General features: G+C 33.0%; 1 protein-coding gene across 4 annotated transcripts in view; it reads right to left on the bottom strand.

Moving 5' to 3' along the window:
* GLS (glutaminase) overlaps positions 1-22,091 on the bottom strand; it is an 82,792-nt gene that overhangs the window by 53,170 nt on the left and 7,531 nt on the right. For 3 of the 4 annotated variants that reach the window (XM_019462443.2, XM_019462453.2, XM_019462463.2), the window contains exons 2-6: positions 15,088-15,184; positions 14,605-14,726; positions 10,061-10,190; positions 9,300-9,379; positions 5,864-6,027 (exon numbers count right to left, since the gene is read on the bottom strand). In XM_019462443.2, coding sequence (XP_019317988.2) covers positions 5,864-6,027; positions 9,300-9,379; positions 10,061-10,190; positions 14,605-14,726; positions 15,088-15,184 — 593 coding nt within the window. Of the gene's footprint in view, positions 1-5,863; positions 6,028-9,299; positions 9,380-10,060; positions 10,191-14,604; positions 14,727-15,087; positions 15,185-22,091 lie in introns of those variants that run through there. The other variant, XM_019462474.2, reaches the window with a different exon arrangement.

A 22,091-nucleotide genomic window follows, 5' to 3' on the forward strand; every position in this document is an offset into this window, starting at 1 on the left:
CTGTAAATTGGGAGTAATAAATAGCACCAACATCTCAGTGAACATAATGCTTGAATGAATTAGCACACACAAAATGCTTGAATGTATATGGCACATCCTTAGGCATTCATACAACGTTACTATAAAAATAACCTTGAAAAAAGCCTATCTTGCTTTTTAAAAGTGCTTTATTTTTGTTTTTATGTATATACACATACACACGCAGAAAAAGAAAACAGAAACACTATAAAGAGATATATCTATTATAAAAATATTACAAGGGATTTGTATTCTGTTCTTTCTATATTTCCTGACAATAAAGATGTATTTATTTTAAAAATTACTTAAAATTTAAATTCATCTCAAATCCTACCTCTTCTAATTCTTACAACAAACAGAATTTCAAACCTCAACTGATTACATTCCATTCATGGCATTGCACAAATGCCAAACACAAACCTCTTAGGGCACTGAAAACATTTATTTAAAAGTACGATTACTAATTTATCTGTTTGTGGTAGTGCTTCATTTGAGTGGGGGGGAACAAGTTCTTATCTAACTTGACAAATCCAACAGAACTTATTAAGTTATTGCTACATTATTAGCCTCCTTAAATTTTAAGCAAGTTATCTTCTGTAAGATGAACCTATGACTAAATAATTCTGAGCTCTAGAAAACAGCCTAGCAGTTTTCAACTGTCAAAGAGTTGCCATATGACCCAGCAATTCCATTCCCAGGTATACAGCCAAGAGAAATAAATATGTACATGCACACAAATACTTGTACAGCAGTGTTCACAGAAGTATTACTGATAATAGTCAAAGGTGAAAAACAACTCAAACGTCCTGTCAACTGATGAGTAGATAAATAAGATGTGGTATTATTACCAATAGAAGATAACATTATTCAGCAATTTTTAAAAAATGAAGTACTGATACATACCAGAACATAAAGGCACTTTAAAAGTAACATGCTGGGGCATGTGGGTGGCTCAGTCAGTTAAGCGTCTGACTTTGGCTCAGGTCATGATCTCACAGTTTGTGGGTTCGAGTTCCACATAAAGATTCAGCACAGAGCCTGCTTCAGGTTCTGTGTCTCCCTCTTCTCTGCCCCTCCCCTGCTCACTCTCTCTCTCTCCAAAATGAATAAACATTAAAAAAAAATTCTAAAAGTAACATGCTAAGTAAGACAGGCCAGTCATAAAAGACCAAATATCATAGGATTTCATTTATATATAATGTCCAGAATAGGCAAATCTATAGAGACAGAGAGTAGATAACTAGTGCCAGGGGTAGAAGACAAATGGGTACTCAACTAATTAAAATGGGTACTCACTGGGTACAGGGTATTTTTTGGGGTGACAAAAGTGTCCCAAAATTGCCTGGGTGGTTCAGTCTGTTAAGCGTCCGACTTTGACTCAGGTCATGATCTCACGGTTCATGAGTTTGAGCCCTGCGTTGGGCTCTCCACTGACAGCGCAGAGCCTGCTTAGGTTTCTCTCTCTCCCCCCCTTCTCTCTGCCCCTCCCACTCTCATGCTCACTCTCTCCCAAATAAATAAAAATTAAAAACTGAAATGAATTTTGGTGATGGTTGCACAATTCTGTGAATATGCTAAAAGCCACTGAATTGTACACTCTAATGGGTGAATTATATGGCATATAAAGTACTTCCCAATATACTTGTTAAAATTTTCATTCATTTAAAAAAGAAAGACAAAAAGTTAGGTAACATACAGTCTACCAATTGCCCTCAACGTAAGATCAACAATGTGATCATAGTAGTAGCTATGCCTTAAACACTATACATTTTGGGTTAACCATGATGACAATTAGTTCCAAATGTTAAAATTTAGTATAATACCAGAGTATTTACAATCAAGATTTCACCTATTCCAAATCTTGCTAAGAGAAGTTTGCTTTCTCTGAGATCATACAAAATGAGAGCAATTAGTGTCAAAGTACTACATGGCAAGAGGGAGCCAAGGAACAAAAATTTTTCAGTATTGTTCACCTGAAGAAAAAAAAAAAAAAAAAAACAGAGACAGAAAATAGAATATAGAAATCAGGCTGTGCTAAATTAGTTTATACTTGTATTTGTGTATATGTTTATGTGTCTGTCCATTCATGGTTTTTTGACATTATCATGTATAGGCCCTAGGGCCTCAGAAGGCAGTTAATGTGTATATTCCAAATGGTACCACATAAATGTGTGCACTTAGTATTTTCTAAATCATAAAGATTCTGCAAATACCACATAAGCTGCATTCAAGAAGATCTTTCAAAGAACACTAAAAGTATTTCATGGGATGACAGTGCAATTTTCAGATGTAAGCAACTGTTCTCTCTGCCTTTGGCTCAAAAGGCAGATACCTCAGTATTTGGAAATACACCAGATATTATAATATAACACCAGCATTACTGCAGTCTGAAACTTCAGTCTAAAACCTATCACTGTGAAACCTACTTGTTTCCTTCTCCACTGTAGGGAGGAGGGGAGAGGTAAAAGGTTCCATTTAGAATTTTTAATTTAAAAATACTCATGACAGCAGAAATAAAACTTAAGCTAATTAATAAAAGCTATCAACTGAAGTAATGGCATATATTAGCTTAGTATAATGACAAAATGGTCATAGGCCGCATCTGAAATTTATGGACACTTTTAACTAGAAGGCACAAAACTGTTTTAGTAAGTACTTATTCTTTCCAAAGGAAAAAAAACATGCAGAAAGTTCTTTTATATTATACTAGCAAAAGCTTTTCAAACTGCTAATCAAATATGAACCTTACAAAGATGAGGTTCATAACCGAGGCTAAGTCAAAGGTTGTTAATGCATATACTGAAGAACCTAAAAAGTATTAATTTCACAGTTCAATATGAATATTTATATTTTAAGTATTATACTAGAATTTTTTAAGAACCATATAAAAATTAAAGTATATTCTATATATGGTTTAATCCCACACCACCCACTTACCCAAGCAACCAAACTTTGTTCTTTGTATATACAATTCAGTCCTGTCTTCCTCACGTAAATTAATTCAACTCCTCTTCTTTCTCAAATCCTCTACAATATAAACTAACATATACATTTTGTCTTCTGTCAATTACACACTTATAAAAGTCTTTTTTCTCCATGCATTAGATGTATGTAATTGTTACCCATATCCTTTAGTATTAGCTAGATAAGTTACTCAAGAACCCAGGTCCATTTACCCTCCACAGCTATTAATACAGGGGAAGAAGACTATATATGTATTTGATTAATCTAATTTCTACTATAAGATAAAGACTTCACTAGGAGATGGTTGTTTCCAAAATTGGTATCTCCATCAAGTAACTTATTTCCTCAACTATAATGACAGAAAGTATCAACTAACTTTCCACCAGAGGACTAAAACATTTTTATGTTGTAAAACTACCAATATTACAAGAGTACTATAGGGCGCCTGTGTGGCTCAGTCAGTTGGGGGTCCAACTCTTGATTTTGGCTCAGGTCACGATCCCAGGGTTGTGGGACAGAGCCCTGTGTTGGGCTCCACACTAAGCATGGAGCCTGCCTGGGATTCTCACACTCTCCCTGTGCCCCTCTCCCCTACTCATGCACTCTCTCTTTCTCGCTAAAATAAAAAAGAGTACTATAATTTCTTTATCCATTATATTCATATTACTCTTAGCTTACTACAATCTTATAAAGTTAGGACAATATAAGTACATTTGTTTTATTTTTAATTTTATAATAATGCTAAATGCACAGACACACAGACACATAAGGCATATAATTTCACCATAAACCTACCACTGAAGTTTTAAATATGAAAAAGACCTATAATTGTTTTTTTGCTGAGGCTAGTTTTAAAACCAAAATTCTAGAGCACAGAACCTATGGAGAACTCAGCAAGAAGGGGAATAGTGAGGTCTTCACTTTCCCATTACTTGTAAGACTCTGGTATTGGCTCAGGTGGGAGGTACTAGCTTGGAAAAAGTCAAAGAATATCAAGGTAAAACCTCTTTTTAAACTTCATATTTCAATTATTATAAACCAGTGCTAAATTCCTGAGTTCTTGATTTTTTTCTTATAGATTACTATCAGTAAACTATAATTTTTAAAATCATAAATGTACAGAGCAAAAAAATATATTACTATAATGTTAAGTTCACTTACTCCATGCCCATTTTATTTATTTTTGTTTCCCAAATATGTCTTCACATTCAAATTCTTATATTTGCTCATTTCTATTCTTTAAATACCTCTCAAAATCAATCAATTCACCAGAACCACCTAGATTATTCTATTCTGGGGCGCCTGAGTGACTCAGTCGGTTGAGCATCCGACTTTGGCTCAGGTCATGATCTCACGGTCTGTGAGTTCGAGCCCCACTTCGGGCTCTGTGCTGACAGCTCAGAGGCTGGAGCCTGCTTCAGATTCTGTGTCTCCCTCTCTCTCTGACCCTCCCCCGTTCATGCTCTGTCTCTCTCTGTCTCAAAAATAAATAATAAACATTAAAAAAAAATTAGATTATTCTATTCTGACTTACATAGGAAAATATTAATTTTTCTTATAAAATGTTTAATCTTAATAGAAAAAAATATCAATTATTTCCATATTAAATCTGCATGTCAGTGAGTTTAATAGATAAATAAGGTACTTCTGCATATGATGTCCTTCCTGAAATTGTTAGTTTATGGTAATCTCCATAAAATCAAATGTAGCATCAAGACAGAAAGATTATGGTAAAGTAGGTAAGAAAATGTAGTAGCTCCAAAAAAAAAAATAGAAAAGCACAAAGAAATATCATTCTTTTAACTTCATTAAAAAAATAAAACAATAATAAGTATAAGGCACATTTCATTTTGTACCCAGCACAAACAAAAAATACAAAAGAGTATTTCTCACAACCGTTATTGCAACACTGAATTCCTAACACATAATTCTTCAATTCTGTATTAACTCATCACACACAAGTGAGGAACCTGGTGGGGTGGGGCAGGTGGCTCACTCAGTCAGTTAAGCTTCTGACTCTTGATTTTGATTCAGGTCATGATCTCAAAGTTCATGAGTTCAAGCCCTGAGTTACGCTCTGTCCTGACAGTATGGAATCTTCATGGGATTCTCTCTCTCTCCCTCTCTCTGTCCCTCTCCCACTCACACACGCGCTCTCTCTCAAAATAAATGACTAAACTTAAAAAAAAAAAAACTTAGCATATGTCTGAAAGATTTAGCAACCAATACACAGGCTGGTGTTTAGATTTAAAACCTCTACCAGATCAAAAGTACTAAATAACTACCTTTGTCCTCCCACTTCCTTTTGAATTCCCATTAAGTAGTAAGACTTGTTAGTTATCCAACTATTTAATGCAAGATGAGATGGTTCTTTCAAATATTAAATGTTATGAAAGAGAAAAAAAGCACAATTATTCATTATGGGGCCACCATAAAAACTTGTTATGTTGGAAGTTTTCAAATACATATAATATAGAAATGTAGAAAGAATACAATAGAAACACCTTACAGTTAGGCTTAAGAATTACCAACATATAGTTATAATCACACCCAGCACTCCTAGCTATACTCACTGAATTATTTTAGAGCAAATCTCAGATACTGTGAGATTTTACTACAAGATATTCTCCTATACGTGTTTATGAAGTGAAGTCAAAACTTTACTCCCTGCTCTCATCTTCCCCTAGCTCACTTCCAGTGGTATGAGAAGCCTAAAATAACATTTTTAACAGTAGTAATATGGGTTTTACAGAAATTCCATGAGAAATGAACACAAAAATATTAATACTTTTAATTTTCTTCAAAAAAGCAAAAAAACAACTTCTTAGATTCAAATAGGAAAATGAGGTATTTCTTTTTCTAACTTTTATGTAATTCTTACCATCTTCATTTAAAAACAGTTTGTTGAATCTTAATCCACTTGGCTCTTTCCCAACATATCGATGCACATATTCTGTTCCAAGGTCATTAACAGCAATTGCATATTTCAAAGGTTTTACACAGGACTGAAGACAAAATGGAACTTTGGTATCTCCAATAGAATGCCTATTTAAAAGTAGATTTAAAAAATAATTAAAATCAACTGGAAAAATATCTAAATAACTGGAGTTATTTTTACGTTAATTCTAATTTACAACGGTTTTCCCATAATTCAACCACAAGTTAACTTGGATATTAAAGAATAAATATAAATTTTAAGAAGAATGCTGCAAAATAGGCAAAAGCTTAAAACTATTCGGGTAACAGAATGGTTCAGAATTAGATAATAACTAAGTAATGTGAAAATTTTCCTGTGAGGGCAAGAGGGTATGGCCCTCCTTACTCCTACCTGTATTAAATCATACAAAATGAACTAGTCCTTTTAGAAATCAGTCACCACCTCTTCACTCATAGCTTTCATCATGACTACACCATGCTTATTAGTTTTTAAACAAAGTTCAGTTTGGATTCAACACCATTCTCTGAAACCTTGCCTGTAAATGCCTCATCCATATCTATGCATAATTCCAGCCCTGTTAAAAGAAATAGCATCCAGTTTTATAAACTGTGTTAGAGCTGGCATTAATGGCATCATTACCACCATTATCACTTCTAAACAACAGAAAAAGAAAGCTTTATGTTACCAAACTGGGATGCATATGAATACAGAATAGGTTAAACAATGGAAAACCTGTGACTGACCCTGTTATAATGTAAACTTCACAAGGGCAGAGATCTTTTGTTTTATTCACTGGTATCCCAGATGCCCTGAACTTTGCCCCAACACAGACCAGGCACTCATTCATTCAGAATGAAACTCATTCATAGTGAAACTGGGTACTATTAATAACCACTCCTGGGCAAAAAAGGATTAGAGGAGACATCAGAGGGCAAAGAAACATCAGAGGGCCACCTCTCCTCTAAATATATTATGGAATATAACTACACATGCATAGACAGCAGAAGTATATAATATTTTTCCTATGTTTATGAATAATTTCTAATTCAGACTCTAAGTCCAACTTGACAATCATTCTAAAACCTGACAAGAGCCTGTCTTATTACCTTTGGATTTAAAATACATATGTCTGTGGTGCCTGGGTAGCTCAGTCAATTGAGTGTCTGACTTCGCCTCAGGTCATGATCTCACAGCTCGTGAGTTCGAGTCCCAGATCGGGCTCTGTGTTGACAGCTCAGAGCCGGGAGCCTGTTGTGGACTCTGTCTCTCTCTCTCTCTCTCTCTCTGCCCCTTCCCCATTTGCTCTCTCAAAAATAAATTTAAAAAAAAAATTTTTTTTAAATAAATAAAAATACATATGTTCTAGTCTGAAGTCAACTTTTACAATTATCCACATAAGAAAACTAAACTAAAAGAATCATCTTTACACACACAGAATCTTTAAGAAGAGAAAGAACAGGGGCGCCTGAGTAGCTCAGTCAGTTAAGTGTCCATCTCTCAATTTCAGCTCAGGCCATGATCTCACAGTTGTGAGATCGAGCCCCTCATCAGGCTCCACACTGAGCCTGGAGCCTGCTTAACATTCTCTCACCCTCCCCACTGCCCCTCCCACGCTCATGCACATGCATGAACACATGCCTGTTCGCTCTCTCACTCTTAAAAAAAAGAGAGAGAAATCATGTGCAAGTGCAAGCTTTGTGTTATAATCATTTCCTCCAAACATAAAAATTCCTATTACACGATAACCATTTCCTCCAAATACAAAAACAGGACTATCACTCCAAACTAGAATTTGATCCATAAGAATAAAGCCATGTCTTCTCGTGTATTTGTGTCCTTTCATAGCACCCAACATTTAATTCAACACACAATGACTGTTTAACACATTTTACAGGTCCAGATTAGGATAAAAGCTTATCATAATGGAGGCAACAACAAACTAGAAGTTAAGAAACTTAGGTATTAGTTTCACCTCTGCCAATATTAGATAAACTGTGGGCCTCAGATACCTTAAAAATGAATGGGCTAAGCCATATATCTTTTTACTGTAAATACCTGAGAAAGAAAATTAGTAAAAAAATAAAAAGATCACTTAGAATGAAGGTACTTAAAAGATCAAAACTTAATAAATTGGAGGAAAAGCTATAACTGGGATATTATCTTAAAAAAGATGAGGCATTATAAGGCTAAATGACTTGTGGTTTTAACAGAACTTAGGACAAAATTACATCTCTGATGTAAATTCATCAAACTGTAAATATTTAGGGGTTGCACACCTTATTTTATGCAAATTACATTTAATTAAAAAAAAAATAATACCAGGCGCCTGAATGGCTCAGTCACTTAAGTGTCTGACTCTTGCTTTTGGCTCAAGTCATGATCTGAGGTTCATGGTTCAAGCCCTGTATTGGGCTCCATGGTGACAGAGCAGAGCCTGCCTGAAATTCTCTCTCCCTCTCTCAAAATAAATAAACTTAAAAAAGTATTTTTATAAAGAAATACTACCTTAGTAAAAACTAAAACAAAAATAAAACACGAAGATTATAACTCTGAGCTAAGTCTTCAAATGAATTTAAAAAATTGATTTTTCTTTTTTGGCATAATTTTTCAGACTTGACAAAACTAAATTATAACACAATCATAAATCCCTATGACTGACTCACAGCATAATAAAAGGAGTCATTCTTGAAAAAATATTCCAGAACTTTATCAATTTTTCAAGGGCTTCACATAATTCATTGATTTTAAAACCAATCAGTCTCTTTGAAGTGCCTTCACCTCATTATCCTTTTTATAATTCTTCTATATCCTCATTTGTCAGTGGCTGTGCCTACAGTGTGAACACTTCCCAAAGATCACTTTCATGAACTCACAAGATTCTACAAGCTTGCAAATGACTCTTGACCTGGCAAATGATAGACGGAAATAAATTATTATCATTCCGTACGATCTTAACTATCATGCCACTCACATCAGGAGCATGAAGAACAAAGACAATAACAGACTGGGTAACTAATGTTAAGCTGAGAAATGGGAACAAATTTTATTAGTGGTCAGTTCCTTAGTGAAGAATTTCATGTTTTGACAAGTCTGCTTTTCCTAAGGAAACTGTAATTGCAGGTATTTGAACAATACAGACTCAAATAAGAAGGCTATAACTGTGAAAAAGATGAAACGCCTCATAAAATTTAGTTAAAGACTATTTCAGTTAAGCTTTTAGAAATTAAATTAAAATCTAAACTTATTTACATTATTGAATTTCTGTCATGTTAGGGCTAATTTCCATCATAGAAGGAAGATGTTCCTTTCTCCCTCATGCTCACTGTTATGCAAAATTTAAGGCTTAAAGTTGGTTTTTATGAATTTGAAATAAACTCACCTCTGTCCATCTACGGTACACACAGACACACCCCACAAATCAGGACTGAACTTGGCTAGCTGAGGAATATAATCCGCAACCTATACAAAATATCAGAACAAAATAACAGAATACAAGCAAATAGTATTTCTTCTACCAAAAAATTTATCTCAATGTAGCCAGGCTATTTTATAGTACTCAGTGGCTTTGTGGTCTATCTTTTATAACAATATTCATAAAAACTAAAAGCAGAAGAGACTTGAGGATTATAGGTGAGATTTAACTGACTTCTCTCAGTCTCCGTCATCCTGTATGTTTTTCAATGCATTCTCTCTTTCTAGAAAAGCACAGTTTAAAAAAGAAACTAAGACTTGATTTTTTTTAAAGATAAAGAAACAGAATTTCTTTAATCAAAGTTATGATAGCAGGGTTTCATAGTATGACACAGAAAAAAATTAAAATAGAGAATTTTTAAAACTAGACACATTTAATGTTCGAGGATATCACATGTATAGAAATTCTTAATAAAGTTACTTTTTTATTAATTAAAGATTTACAGCCATTTCAATCATCTGAAAATGAAAAAGAATTCTTAAGATTTCTTTGTAGCCCCAAAACAAAGTTGAATAAAGTATTTTAAAAGAATTTAATCCAGCAGCTTCAACTTAAATTTCTTAATTAGCAAAACACAAGAAAACTCTACAACTTTAATTTCTATAACTCAAGTTGAGTGAATTTACTGAATAACTGGTTTAGGAAAATATTCACATCAAAAATGTTACCTTTCCTCCAGACTGCTTTTTAGCACTTTCAAATAACTCATCAATGTGAGAGGTAAAAGACATAAAGTCAGGAATGACAAACTTTCTTCTAAAGGCTTGTGTCAACAAAACAATGTTGCTTTGAACACATCTGTGGAATGTAAGAAAAAAATTAATTGACTGGGTGCCTTTCAAATACTAGTATACTTGGTGATAACAATATTAATTAGGAAAATATTTAAACAATAGAGAAATTCATCATTTCATACAACAAACTAAAATCCATAAAAATTATACTTTCTATATTATTTCCTTTCCTTCAAGCAGTCTTTCATGCAGTTGCTTGTAAGCTGTTGAACAAGTTAAATAAATAAATTAGATTGCCTAAAAACTGTGTCAAAGATTAAAATAGCAGAGCATTCCACCAGGTTAAATATCAAGAGCATCTAAAAGACAAGTTTCTTAAGTCTACCAGAGTTGATAAGCATTCAGCATGACATCTGATTAACAAAACTTGGACTTTAATATGTCATAGTTGAGACCCTGTTTATTTAACCAGTAAGTAACTTCATAAATACATCCTTTAGTTCCTATATAACTATTAGTAGTATTTCACAAAAAAACCTAAACTTTCTGTATTTTAACATATTTTCCCTGAATTAGTTTGAAAAACCTATATTTCTAAGCTAACAAGTGGAGATAAAATCAATCTTGTTTAGTCAGACTAGAATAAAATACTTATTCAAATGCTTGTATAAATATTATTTTAAATAAAATTATATATAAACTAGTATAGTATTAACTTTTATTATATGAATTATGAAAAAAGTTAAATTGTATAAATCTATTCGCTATAAAATATATAATACAACGTAGAATAAAAGGTCTCATTGTTAAAAACTATTTAAAAAGATGGGAGAGCATGACTTAAGCCAGAAAATTGATATATTACTATAACCTTAAAGAAGAGCTTTGTAAATAGGTTACAGTCAATCATATACTGTAAGCTAATCTTCTTAAGAGACTCTAAGTAACTCAGTAAGACAAAGTCGAACCACTGACTATGGGAAGTTATTTATATAACTGAATTCCTCACAGGTAAATGATATGATACTATATTAGCAGCTTCTTTGGCAAAAAAAAACCACCCAAATTGTCAATTAAAAAAAAAAAGTCTCAAGTATTATTCATCTCTTCAACCCTGAAAACATCAACACTTTAAGAAAGAGGATTTCCTCACTTAGGAGGTAAGAAAACTGTCCTGCAAGTAAATAACTTGCATTAATTCTAAATAAAGAAATTTTTATGACTCAATATTTTAATTAAAATTGTTCTCAATGAATCAATTAAAATTAAAAGCTAGATTTCACTTTTTTAACTATTAATAAAAATTCAGAGAATACAGTAGCTTTGTCAATATAAAATTGAAACACTGATTTAAAGTAATATTGGTTTTCCACTGATAAAGATGTGCCCCAATTACACCATGAAACAATTATAGTCCTAATTTCCATTACTAACCAATAGACATAGAAATAACTGACATCCCAGAGATAACATTTACTTCAATAAACTTTGATAAAATTATTTTCTTATAGTTTCAATGTTAATCTAAAAATTAAGTGTGCTGATTTAATATTTAATGTTTTAAATAGCAATTCAATTTGTACATGAGACTTATAAGAAATATATACTAAAGAACACATTTCTCAGCAGAAAAAAGTTAAGACAATTCCTGATCTTAAATCACTGTATCTGTATCAAACCTAAATCCTCATTTTTCAAGAAGTTATACATGAAGAAATATGAGGACTGCTGAACAAACTTAAATTATTAACCTACTACTAACTATTCAACTATTTAAAATCAATCAGCACTTTTAAAAGGAAGCTTTATAATTAACAAAACTGTACAGCCAGTGAAACTATCAGAAGGTACTGGTAAAGTTGTGGTGACTGACTTCACTGGTGAATTATTGTGGCCAACACTGGCAACCTTACCACTCAAAAGAGTATCTACTTCAAACTGATGAACATTAACAGGTACCAAGTGTTTTTCTTTGGAGTTATTTTAATATGGATGTCATGAATGGAACTAGAAAATTAGAAGTCCTATATAAAATGAATTCTGAGGAGAAGGGCTCATGCTTTTCAGCAAGTCACATCTTTCTCAAGCTTTGTTCAGTCTGCTCATCTGTAAACTGGGAATAATAATCATCTTCTTAAGTGTTTATGATTAACAACTGTAATTAACATGTTTTAGATAATATCTCACAATTTTTCATTAGTAAAATAACATAATGGATGTGACTTTTTAAAGGAAATCAAATATACAAATGCAAAAGACTACCATTCATTTTCCTCCAAAATAAAAAAGACCAAAAAATTATGACCACACATAAAAATAATTCTAATATTTATATGGTTAAAAATGCATAAATAAATAATGCATTTGTTTTCAATACAATTTTCCACTTCCAGTTTTAAGGATTATTAGCATTAAAAACAATTGATTATCTAGATGGGTACAGGCAGTCTCCAACTTTCAAATAGGTTATGCTCCAAACAGCATGCTTAGAACTCATTTTCCCATTTAAAAAAAAGCCGTACATAATAGTTATTTCTCAGATTATCCTCAAAGGCTAAATATATTAATCAACAATGTTTTTTAGGTGAAAAATCAACACACTGACTTCAACCAAACCTATCTACCTTTATAAATTTCTCTGGGAAAATGAATTCCACCGTAACATCTCCTTCCCACCTGCATGGAGATGAGATAGTTTATTTAAGGCCAGAAATTTCTTTTGGAAAAAAAAAAAAAAAGAAAACCTCTCTGGACACCTTTCTAGGTGACCTGAAAAGGTTAATAGAGGTTTTGAATCACTTCATTCTAGGGATGAAAAGAGAAATCATTATGCCTTCAGACTGAGACTTTTTCCATTGCCTGCACATACAACAGCACTAAGCATTTATCAAGTTGGGAACTGCCTATATTACAATCATCAACTTAAAAAAAAAAAAAGATTAGCATTAAAATCATTTTAAAGATTAGCATTAAAATAATGGTAATTGTTACTCTTTTATATAATTATGGGCAGAAAATTTTATGATTATGTTTCCTGGCTTCATAATCAGTAGATTTAAGTCACTTTTAACTTCATATAAACACAGCAACATGTTTATAAAGCACAAAAATTTTAAACAGTACTAAAAAGGTATAAAATACTGCTTTCATTTCAAATTCCAAAATAATTCCTCATACTTTTATCAACAGATCTCCCTACCACCTCTTTGACAACTTCATTCTCAGATATACCAAAACAATGCTTCAGAAGGCAACATAATCAAGAGTACTTTGCACAGTTTACAACACTAAAAATAAAATAATCCTTACTCCAAGACACAGCTAATAAATGATTTATTTCCTCCCCTGCACAAAGAAACATGTTTTGATGATTCAAAAAAAATTCCTAACACCAATTCCAACATGAACCTAAAATCTCTATAAGGTCAGCTGAGTTAACAGAATCAAGAATCTTGTAGTGAAAAGACAAGAATCCTAAACTGTTGGCAGTGCTTCACAGCATGCCAGGAAACTCTGAAGGAGTTTAAATACTTATACCTTCAAATGACTTAACACTCTCGGGTATTTTCAGGAGATATCTAAGACAAATCATCTAGTCCCCAAAGAAAATAAAAGAAAAATAAATAAAAATACATATATACATACAAATAAACTTTCAAGGTAGACGCTGGAATTCTTTGGATCTACCTCAACCTAAGCCTATGGTCTGGAAAAAGCCAATGTGTTACAGTAGTGTTTACAGTTTTATACTGGTTTTTACCTAACTCTTAGTAGTTTAAAATACCGTTTACCTCTTTGGGATCCATTATAAACATGCTATCTTTTAAATCTTTAAGAAATCAGACAAATTGGAGGAACATATTAATGAAGAGAAATAGTAAACAAATAGGCAAAACCAGGAAATCAAAATAAACATGCTCATTCAACCAAATCAAGGCATTAATCTCCAAAGTGTTCTTTAGTTTTTAAATATTTTGAAGGAAATGAAAATAGTCCAAAGCCTAAGTATTAATATGTCTGAAGAGAGGAGAGAAACAGACAATGGGGATATGTGAATCTAAGGAATACATGCTGTCTGAAGCCTTCTCATTTTATGTCATCTAAATCACCTTGTAGGAAAGAAACAGAGACCATATTGAAAACGCCTGCAAGACATGCATATGAATTGGAGATCAATTTAAGCTGTGACAAGACAGAGTGTGCTCTATTCAAACTGAATGCAATCTCCAGATAACTGTAAACTGGAAACATCCATGCCTACACCATAGAGCAATTTCAAAGAAAGTCTACCCTTAGCCCGTGTATTATAGAACCTATGTGCACCATGTTCTTCAAACAATTGATGTTTATAAATCTCCCCCCTTATTTTTTTTAGTTACACAGGAAGCACTGGCCTTCAAAGATGCAATTTTGTTTTAAAAGAAAAATCACCATATAGCATAGCAAATCACCATTAAAGGTTTGGCAGAAATTTTTACTTTTTAAAAAGATCTTTGTCTAGCATGACACCATCTGATGTTGTTTGAAGAGTTAATCTTAACATATCCATACACTCTTTCAACCTGGGATCAGACGTTCGCAATCCTGTAGATTTGAGTGCCTGTTTTTAAAAAAATAAGAGTTTGTAAATACATAGTGCAAATAATGTATATGCTTATTCCAACTACAAGTTTTTATTCCTGTATATAAAAACTCCTACCCAGAACCTGAATATGTATATGGGCATTTTAGGGTCACTATTACCCACTTTCTGGACAAGTTTCTCATTGTTTCTTTCATTTTCTTTCACTGATTACCTTGAAATGAGCATGATGAAAATTTGAAAACATAATAAGAGAAACAGTGTCAGTCAGAATCTACAGGTCAGATGATCTTTAAGACTACATTTCAATATTCCTGTATTATGGATTCAGTATTACTGATTTTCAAAAAGTTTAAAATAGAAGAATACAAAAACTTACTGTAATAAATTTATGAACAGGTATTTTCTCTTGTCCTTCTGCAATTGTATAGAACAGCAAATCTTCCAAGCTAGGTAACAGACCCTGTTTTATTTTACTAAAGGGGAAAAAAGAAAACAAAATTAATCCTTGTGAGAACATTCTAATGGATTTTAGGTATATCGTTATTAAATCATCATTGAATCAAACTACATCTGAGCTGATCTCATCAAGACTGTCCTGAGAAATGCTAATTTACCAAAACTCCAACCAGTATTACTGAAACCACACTGAAAAAGTAAAAAATGACTTATTAACGAATATAAACATTTTTAATCTCAGGTTTTAAAATCCTGATTACCATTTCTGGTACTACTAATGCCTACACATCTGTTACGGTGATACCTTCCTGTACAGCCTAATACAACCCCAATCCTAATTATAGAGCTCAGCCAATGTTCAGGCAAGAGTCAACACTTTATTCTGTGTTCTTTAAATATGATGACTATATTTATGTATTACTAGAATAGTTACCCTGATTGTAAAATCTGGGGGAGACAGCAATTACATACTGGACAGTATGTATACCAGTTTTTGAATCCTAGCTGTAATGCTTACTAGCTGAGTCACCTTGGATAAATTAAAGAACCTTTCTATGGTTTAGTTTCCTCATCTGAGAGGAGATAATAGCATCTACCTCACCAGATTGTTGTGAGGATCAGCTGACTTGGTACATTCAATACATTTAGAATGCTGACTGGCAGAGAATAAGGACTCAACTGATGGTAGTTGTAGTTAATATTTCTAAAGTGATCTTGGCTTACATATACAGACCAAATGCCACAAAAATCACAAAGATTGTTAGAATAAAAATTTCTTTTTACCATAAAAGGACACTATAATCTTAATAAACTAGTATAAAGTGCAGTAATTAACCACACATTTAAACAAGAAAGGAATTTTTTTCCTATCCACTGAAAAGCTTTCAACTAAACAAATTATAATGAACTTATTTAATGCTTTTTTTTTAGCTCTGAAACCACAACACATTTCAATATTCTGAACATCAATGACTATCATAAGTATTACAGTGATGTTATAAGACTTACAGATCTAAGGTAAACAAATCCCCTCCCCATCTATCAGTATTTTTTAAAACAGGAAGGGGAAATACATACAGTGTGTGTTTGTGTTTGTGTGTGTGTGTGTGTGTGTGTGTGTGTGTGTGTAAAATATTATGGAAAAGACTTTATATTTCAAGAAAGTAAGAGAAAAAATTAAAGAGAAAGAAAGGATGGAATACTCGTTTTCTTAATTTCAGAACAATTTTGGACTAGCCATAGGTTTCATGGGAAAATTGTACACATTATTTTTATAAAATAAACTCACAGAACATAGGTCTGTATAAAATTGTGTTTTTATACTCTTAAAAAGAGTTTTCTAGATATTCTATCTAAATATTTACTGAATTACCCAAAGATTACTTAATAGTCCTATACGTCAGTAAAACCACATGTATTTATTTCCTAATATAATTACTTTCCAATTACTAGTGGGTCCATATATTTCTATCTTAAAAGACAACAGAATATAGAGCTGGTTCACAGAACATGAACAGCTATACTCGCACGTATAAAATTTCTCCTAAAAGAAACATTAGTATTGGTATTAATATCATTTATACTTGCTTTCAAAGCTGTTACACCAACTTTTAGTTTTTAAAGTAAACCTTAAAATGTATCAATTTCATGCTAAAGTCTTTAAAAACTAACACATAAGATTACCACAATTTAAAGACATATCCTGGAAAAATAAATTTATATATATATATATAAAATGAAACAGGGTTCAAATAGTTCAAGAAGTTTCCCAAGACTGCACCGTGGCAGAGACGGATTTAGAACCCATTTCTCTGAATCCAGAGTCCATATTTTTCACCACTACAGTATGCTGGCTCTCAAACTTACTACCTAGTTATTATTCTCATAAGGTACAATTTTTCTAGGTCTTACTCTGATCCAAAATCATTAAACAGCATTCAACAATACTGATGACTTAATATTTAAAGAAAAAGTGAGTCAGCCATCAAAACATCAGTGGAAAATAACATACCAATTATTTACATAAAATGGTTTGTCAAATAAACTTTAGATAGTGGTAGTTTGTCACTTTAAAAAACTGCAGAATAAGCTTTCTATGTATTTACCACACCAGTAAATGGTATTTGCTTTGCCTAAAAGCTAAGTAAATAGCATAAAATATACACTTCTTTACCTTATGGTACAGAGCACAAAAAAATTTAAATGACCATGTTATTGTCAGAGCTAGCAAAAAAAGTAAATATTTACTTGCTTTTGGACAAGAGACTAATTTTTATCCATTGAGGAGAGATTTAAGTCATCTCTAAAAAATATGCTCACAGAATAAATGGGTCAAAATTGATAAAAAGAATACTACCTATCTCAGCATTTAAAATCTCAGACTCTGATCTGAGAAGGTGTTAGCTTCAACACTCTGGTGAACAAATAAATGAAAAGATTCTCTCCAACTTTCAAACAGGTAGAAATTACTCCAAAGATCTTTCTTGATATTACCCCCTTTTCTCTCCCCAAATTTAATATGGATTTGTGGCAACACGTCACAGTAATGTATTTTGCTATGAAAATTTTAAAGCTAAAAAGTATATTTTAAGCATATAGTAACCAGGAGATCCTTGAGGAGTATTTAAATTTTAATGACAAAAAAAACCCACTAGATTGTAGGAGGCTTTCAAATCATTACAACTACTGAGAAACCCAAGTGAACCCTCCAGATTCCCTGGGGAAAAATATAAAATGGTCATGACACTCAGCAACTAAAATAGAACACATACAGAAGATTAGTAAATCCAGATAAATCCTTGTTTCATACTTTTTTATTCCTTCCCTTTCATTTTCCCTCACTTCCTTTCTAATTACTGTCCTTAAGATCCTTTCACCATCATTTTGTGACTTCATTTACCCATTCCTTCCTCTATTTTACCCTCACAAAATACCTGCCTAAAACACAGAAATCATTCTTTAAGAAAACAAAAAAAAAAAAATGCCATATATTTAACTGGCATCTAGGACATGTACAGCATTATGTTAGTTGTTGCTTACAGTCTAAATTGAAAAAAGAAGACATACATAATGAGTAATTACAAGAAAGGGACAATGAGATACACTCTGAAAAATTACTTCACTATGGACTAATAAGGTAAAGCTTTTTTAGAAGACATGGAATTTGAGCTACACTTGAAAGATGGGTAGGAGTTGAAAACATGGCAACAGAAAGGGATTCCCAGCAAAGGAAACAGAATGACCAAGACAATGAAGGTAAGCATTCACTGGGTGTTTACAAGGAACAGTAAACTGGGAGAGCATAAGATATATGAATTAGGGTGGCTGTTTCTATTTATGAGCTGTTAAAATACCTAATTTTCACGGCTGAGAGAGATCTATATAAATTAAATAATAAATGAGGAGACCACCTCCTAAAAATGTACATATGGTGTTTAAATTCAGGGCCAATTTCTGCAACATAAAAAGAGGTACTTTGTTTATTGATCAACCAGTTACCCAATACCGAAGGACAATTTAAGCTCCTCCGTCTGGTATTCAGTTCTCTGTATATGGCTTTGTACTATCTATTCTTAACTTATCACTTTTAATTAACTAGATTCATGAATCTGTAAATACATCCTATCTTACCTTTATTTTTTAATCCATATAAGTCTTCTGTTTATAATCCTCCTTTTCCTAATCCTTTAAGGTATCAATCATCATTTCAATCATTATACAGGGCTTTCCCCAACCAGATTTTCTATACTCTTTTTAGCACTCCCTGGCTGTATCACTAAGTTTTGTACTTTTCTTATACAGCCTATGTAAAGATGAATAAAATAAGGATGCTGCCTAGGAGAGCCAAGACTATGGCAAGTACTAGGATATAAGGGTAAAAAATGTATTAGGAAGGGGTGCCTGGGTTAAGCATCCAACTTTGGCTCAGGTCATGATCTCACTGTTCATGGGTTCAAGCCCCACGTCAGGCTCTGTGCTGACAGTTCAGAGCCTGGAGCCTGCTTCAGATTCTGTCTCTCTCTCTCTCTCTGTCCCTCCCCCGCTCATCCTCTGTCTCTCTCTCTCTGTCTCAAAAATAAACATTTAAAAAAAATTTTTTTTAATAAAAAATAAAAGTATTAGGAAGTACAAAGTAAGCATTCAACTGTGCCTTGACAGGTGGGAGAAATTAAGGAAGTATAACATAATTAGGAGCAACACTGCAAACTCTCCCTCATAGTTTAAAATCTTAAAAGTTAAAAAACTCTAGTATCAAATGAAAGGTGGAAAAGGAAAATCATCAAGTCTTTAAGAACTGCAAAATGAGAAGGAAAAAAATTGAAACGAATTATATTTAGTCTTATTTTGTTAAATAATATTTCATATTACCTGACTTCTCCAAACTATAAACCTTCAAGGCTGGCATATTACCTTCCTTAATATTTTTTTGCAGGGGTCAAGCCCATGGAACTCAAACACCTAGTATAGCATGGTAAACCTATCAGAAAGTCAGGAACTTTTTTTCCCCAACTAAGTTTAAAAAAAAAAAGCTCCACTAACAATACAAAAAAACACTTTGATGTTTTTACTTATTTCATTTTAAAACAATGATCTTTAAAAAAATTGTTTTTATATTGGTTTATCATTCTGAATTTAAAGTGAGCTGGCTGACAGTAAGTTGAGACTCACAGAGAACAGGTGGTATTTATCAGAGGGGAGAGGGGTTGGGAGGTGGGGGCCAAAAAGGGGGAAAGGATTAAGAAATACAAACTTCTAGTTCTAAAATAAGCTATTAGGATGGAATATATAGCATAGGGAACACCGTCAGTAATATTTATCAACACCGTATGGTGACAGGTGGTAACTAGCCTTAATGTAATCAGTTCCCAATGCATATAAATGTGGACTCCCTATGTTGTACACATGGAACCCATATAATATGGTATGCTAATTACACCTCAATAAAAATTAATTAAGTAAGCATATGGGGTTGAAAGTTCAACTGATGGGGGCTGACCATATACATCATAAGTCTGACAAAGTGATGAATTCTGCTTATTCTCCAAGTCATTCTGCCCCAAGTCTAATTATTGGTGAAATTTAAAAATAAAACATTACATAGTTTAAGGCTTTACTGTTAAGAAAGGATCTCCTGCTATCTTAAAACCCTATGTGCTAAAGTAAGGTTTACAGGGAAGGACGGAGTCTCAAAGTCAAGCAACATGTCTAATGTCACACAGTTCTTAAGTGGTTGTGCCAGAATTAGCCCTGGAAAACTGGTCTTTAGTTTCTATATACTTCCTGGTATACCATACCAATTGTGCTCAATTATTAGCCCTCCATTTTAGGAGAAATACCTAGAATTCGTTCAGAATAATTGAAGGTTAAGACTCCTTATATTTTAAGAATTTCTAACCAAAATGCTAATATGGAAATTACTTATGTTAGAGAACTAAACTGTTGTTCCACCTTGTTAAATCCTATAAAAAGTGAGGATGAGATTATGTTAAATTAGGGTTGCTGTTCTAATTGGATTTTACTGAAATTCATTCAAGAACATACCAAAGTAAGAAGCACAAAAGCTAGTGGCTGAGCTATCCATTATCAGCTGATGGCAAACTGTCCACATGTACAACTTCAGAAGTCCAGCCCAGGGGGCGGCCTGCTTGCCTTTGAGGGGAGGATGAGGACCTAGTCAGACCAAGTCCCTGATGTTCAGCTCTGTTAGTCCACCTATCCCTTCGGTCAAGTATCCTTTAATACATCAATCTAGTTGTAAAAATAGATACAGTGAATTCTGTTAACCACTTAAATACCATACTAGAGATGACGTCTTTGAAGTAAGTAAAATATGTAGGTTAATGAAAGGGAGACTTCAGCTACACAAAAACAAAAGAGCTCTGAAAATGGAAGGTGCTATGTTCCAAGGCAGTGAACTCTAGTCAAGGAAGTATTCACTCAGAGATGAGTAACAACTTGCAGGAGTATAACAGAAGAGAAAAAAAATCAACTAGGGAGATGGGTTTTTAAGGTCTCTTCCAATATTGTACCTAGAAAGTAATCAATTCAGTACAGTATTTTATTAATCTAATGGTAGATGAAAAGACAAAATAAATCCTAATATTTATGAACTTCAGTCATTTAGTTAGGTCAGTTAGTATATGTGGCCAAGTTATAAACTACGTACAATGAAGTGGAATTAGATGTCTTTAAAGTCACTTTCAACTCCAATTTTCAGTTTTTGAGCTGCTAAAATAGACGGTCCTCCTAAATTCCCATACTAAAGACTATAAACTTTATTCACTCAGGACCTACATATACACAGAAGACCTATACACACACATTTTATACCTAAAGTCTAACTATCTTAAGTTCTTTAAAAAAAAAAAAAAAAAAAAAAAAGAGACTCAAAGAGTAGTTAATGCTACTGAACCATACCCTTAAAGATAGTTAAGATAAAAAATTTTGTTATGTGTATTTTTACTGCATTTTTTTTTAAAAGCTGAGGAGAACTGGGTCTAGAAGGGGAGAGTAAGAGAAAATAGCCAAAGTGGAGACAGGAAGAACAGAACAAGATGTAGCAACAGATACAAGATACAAAAATCCACAAAGGAACAAACTCATTCAAAGTGGAACTAATCATAATTATGAGGGAACACATTACACAACTAAATACAGTTTAGTACAGGGGCCACTAACAGCAAACTAGAGCAGTGCCACCTGTGTTTGTAAATAAAGTTTTATTGCAAGACAGCTGTCCCTATGCATTTACCAACCATCCATGACAGCTTTGCTAATAACAGCTAATTTGAATAGTATTAACCCAGACCAGATAGCCTGTGAAGCCAAAAATATGTACTATTTGACCCTTCAGAGAGAAAAAGTTTGCCAACACTTGCCTGCGAACATCACTATAGTAATGCTCCCTTATGGTAAAATCCGAGA

The sequence above is a fragment of the Panthera pardus genome, unplaced genomic scaffold (assembly GCF_024362965.1).
Source record: "Panthera pardus isolate Hobbes unplaced genomic scaffold, ASM2436296v1 HiC_scaffold_10, whole genome shotgun sequence".
Taxonomy (NCBI): domain Eukaryota; kingdom Metazoa; phylum Chordata; class Mammalia; order Carnivora; family Felidae; genus Panthera; species Panthera pardus.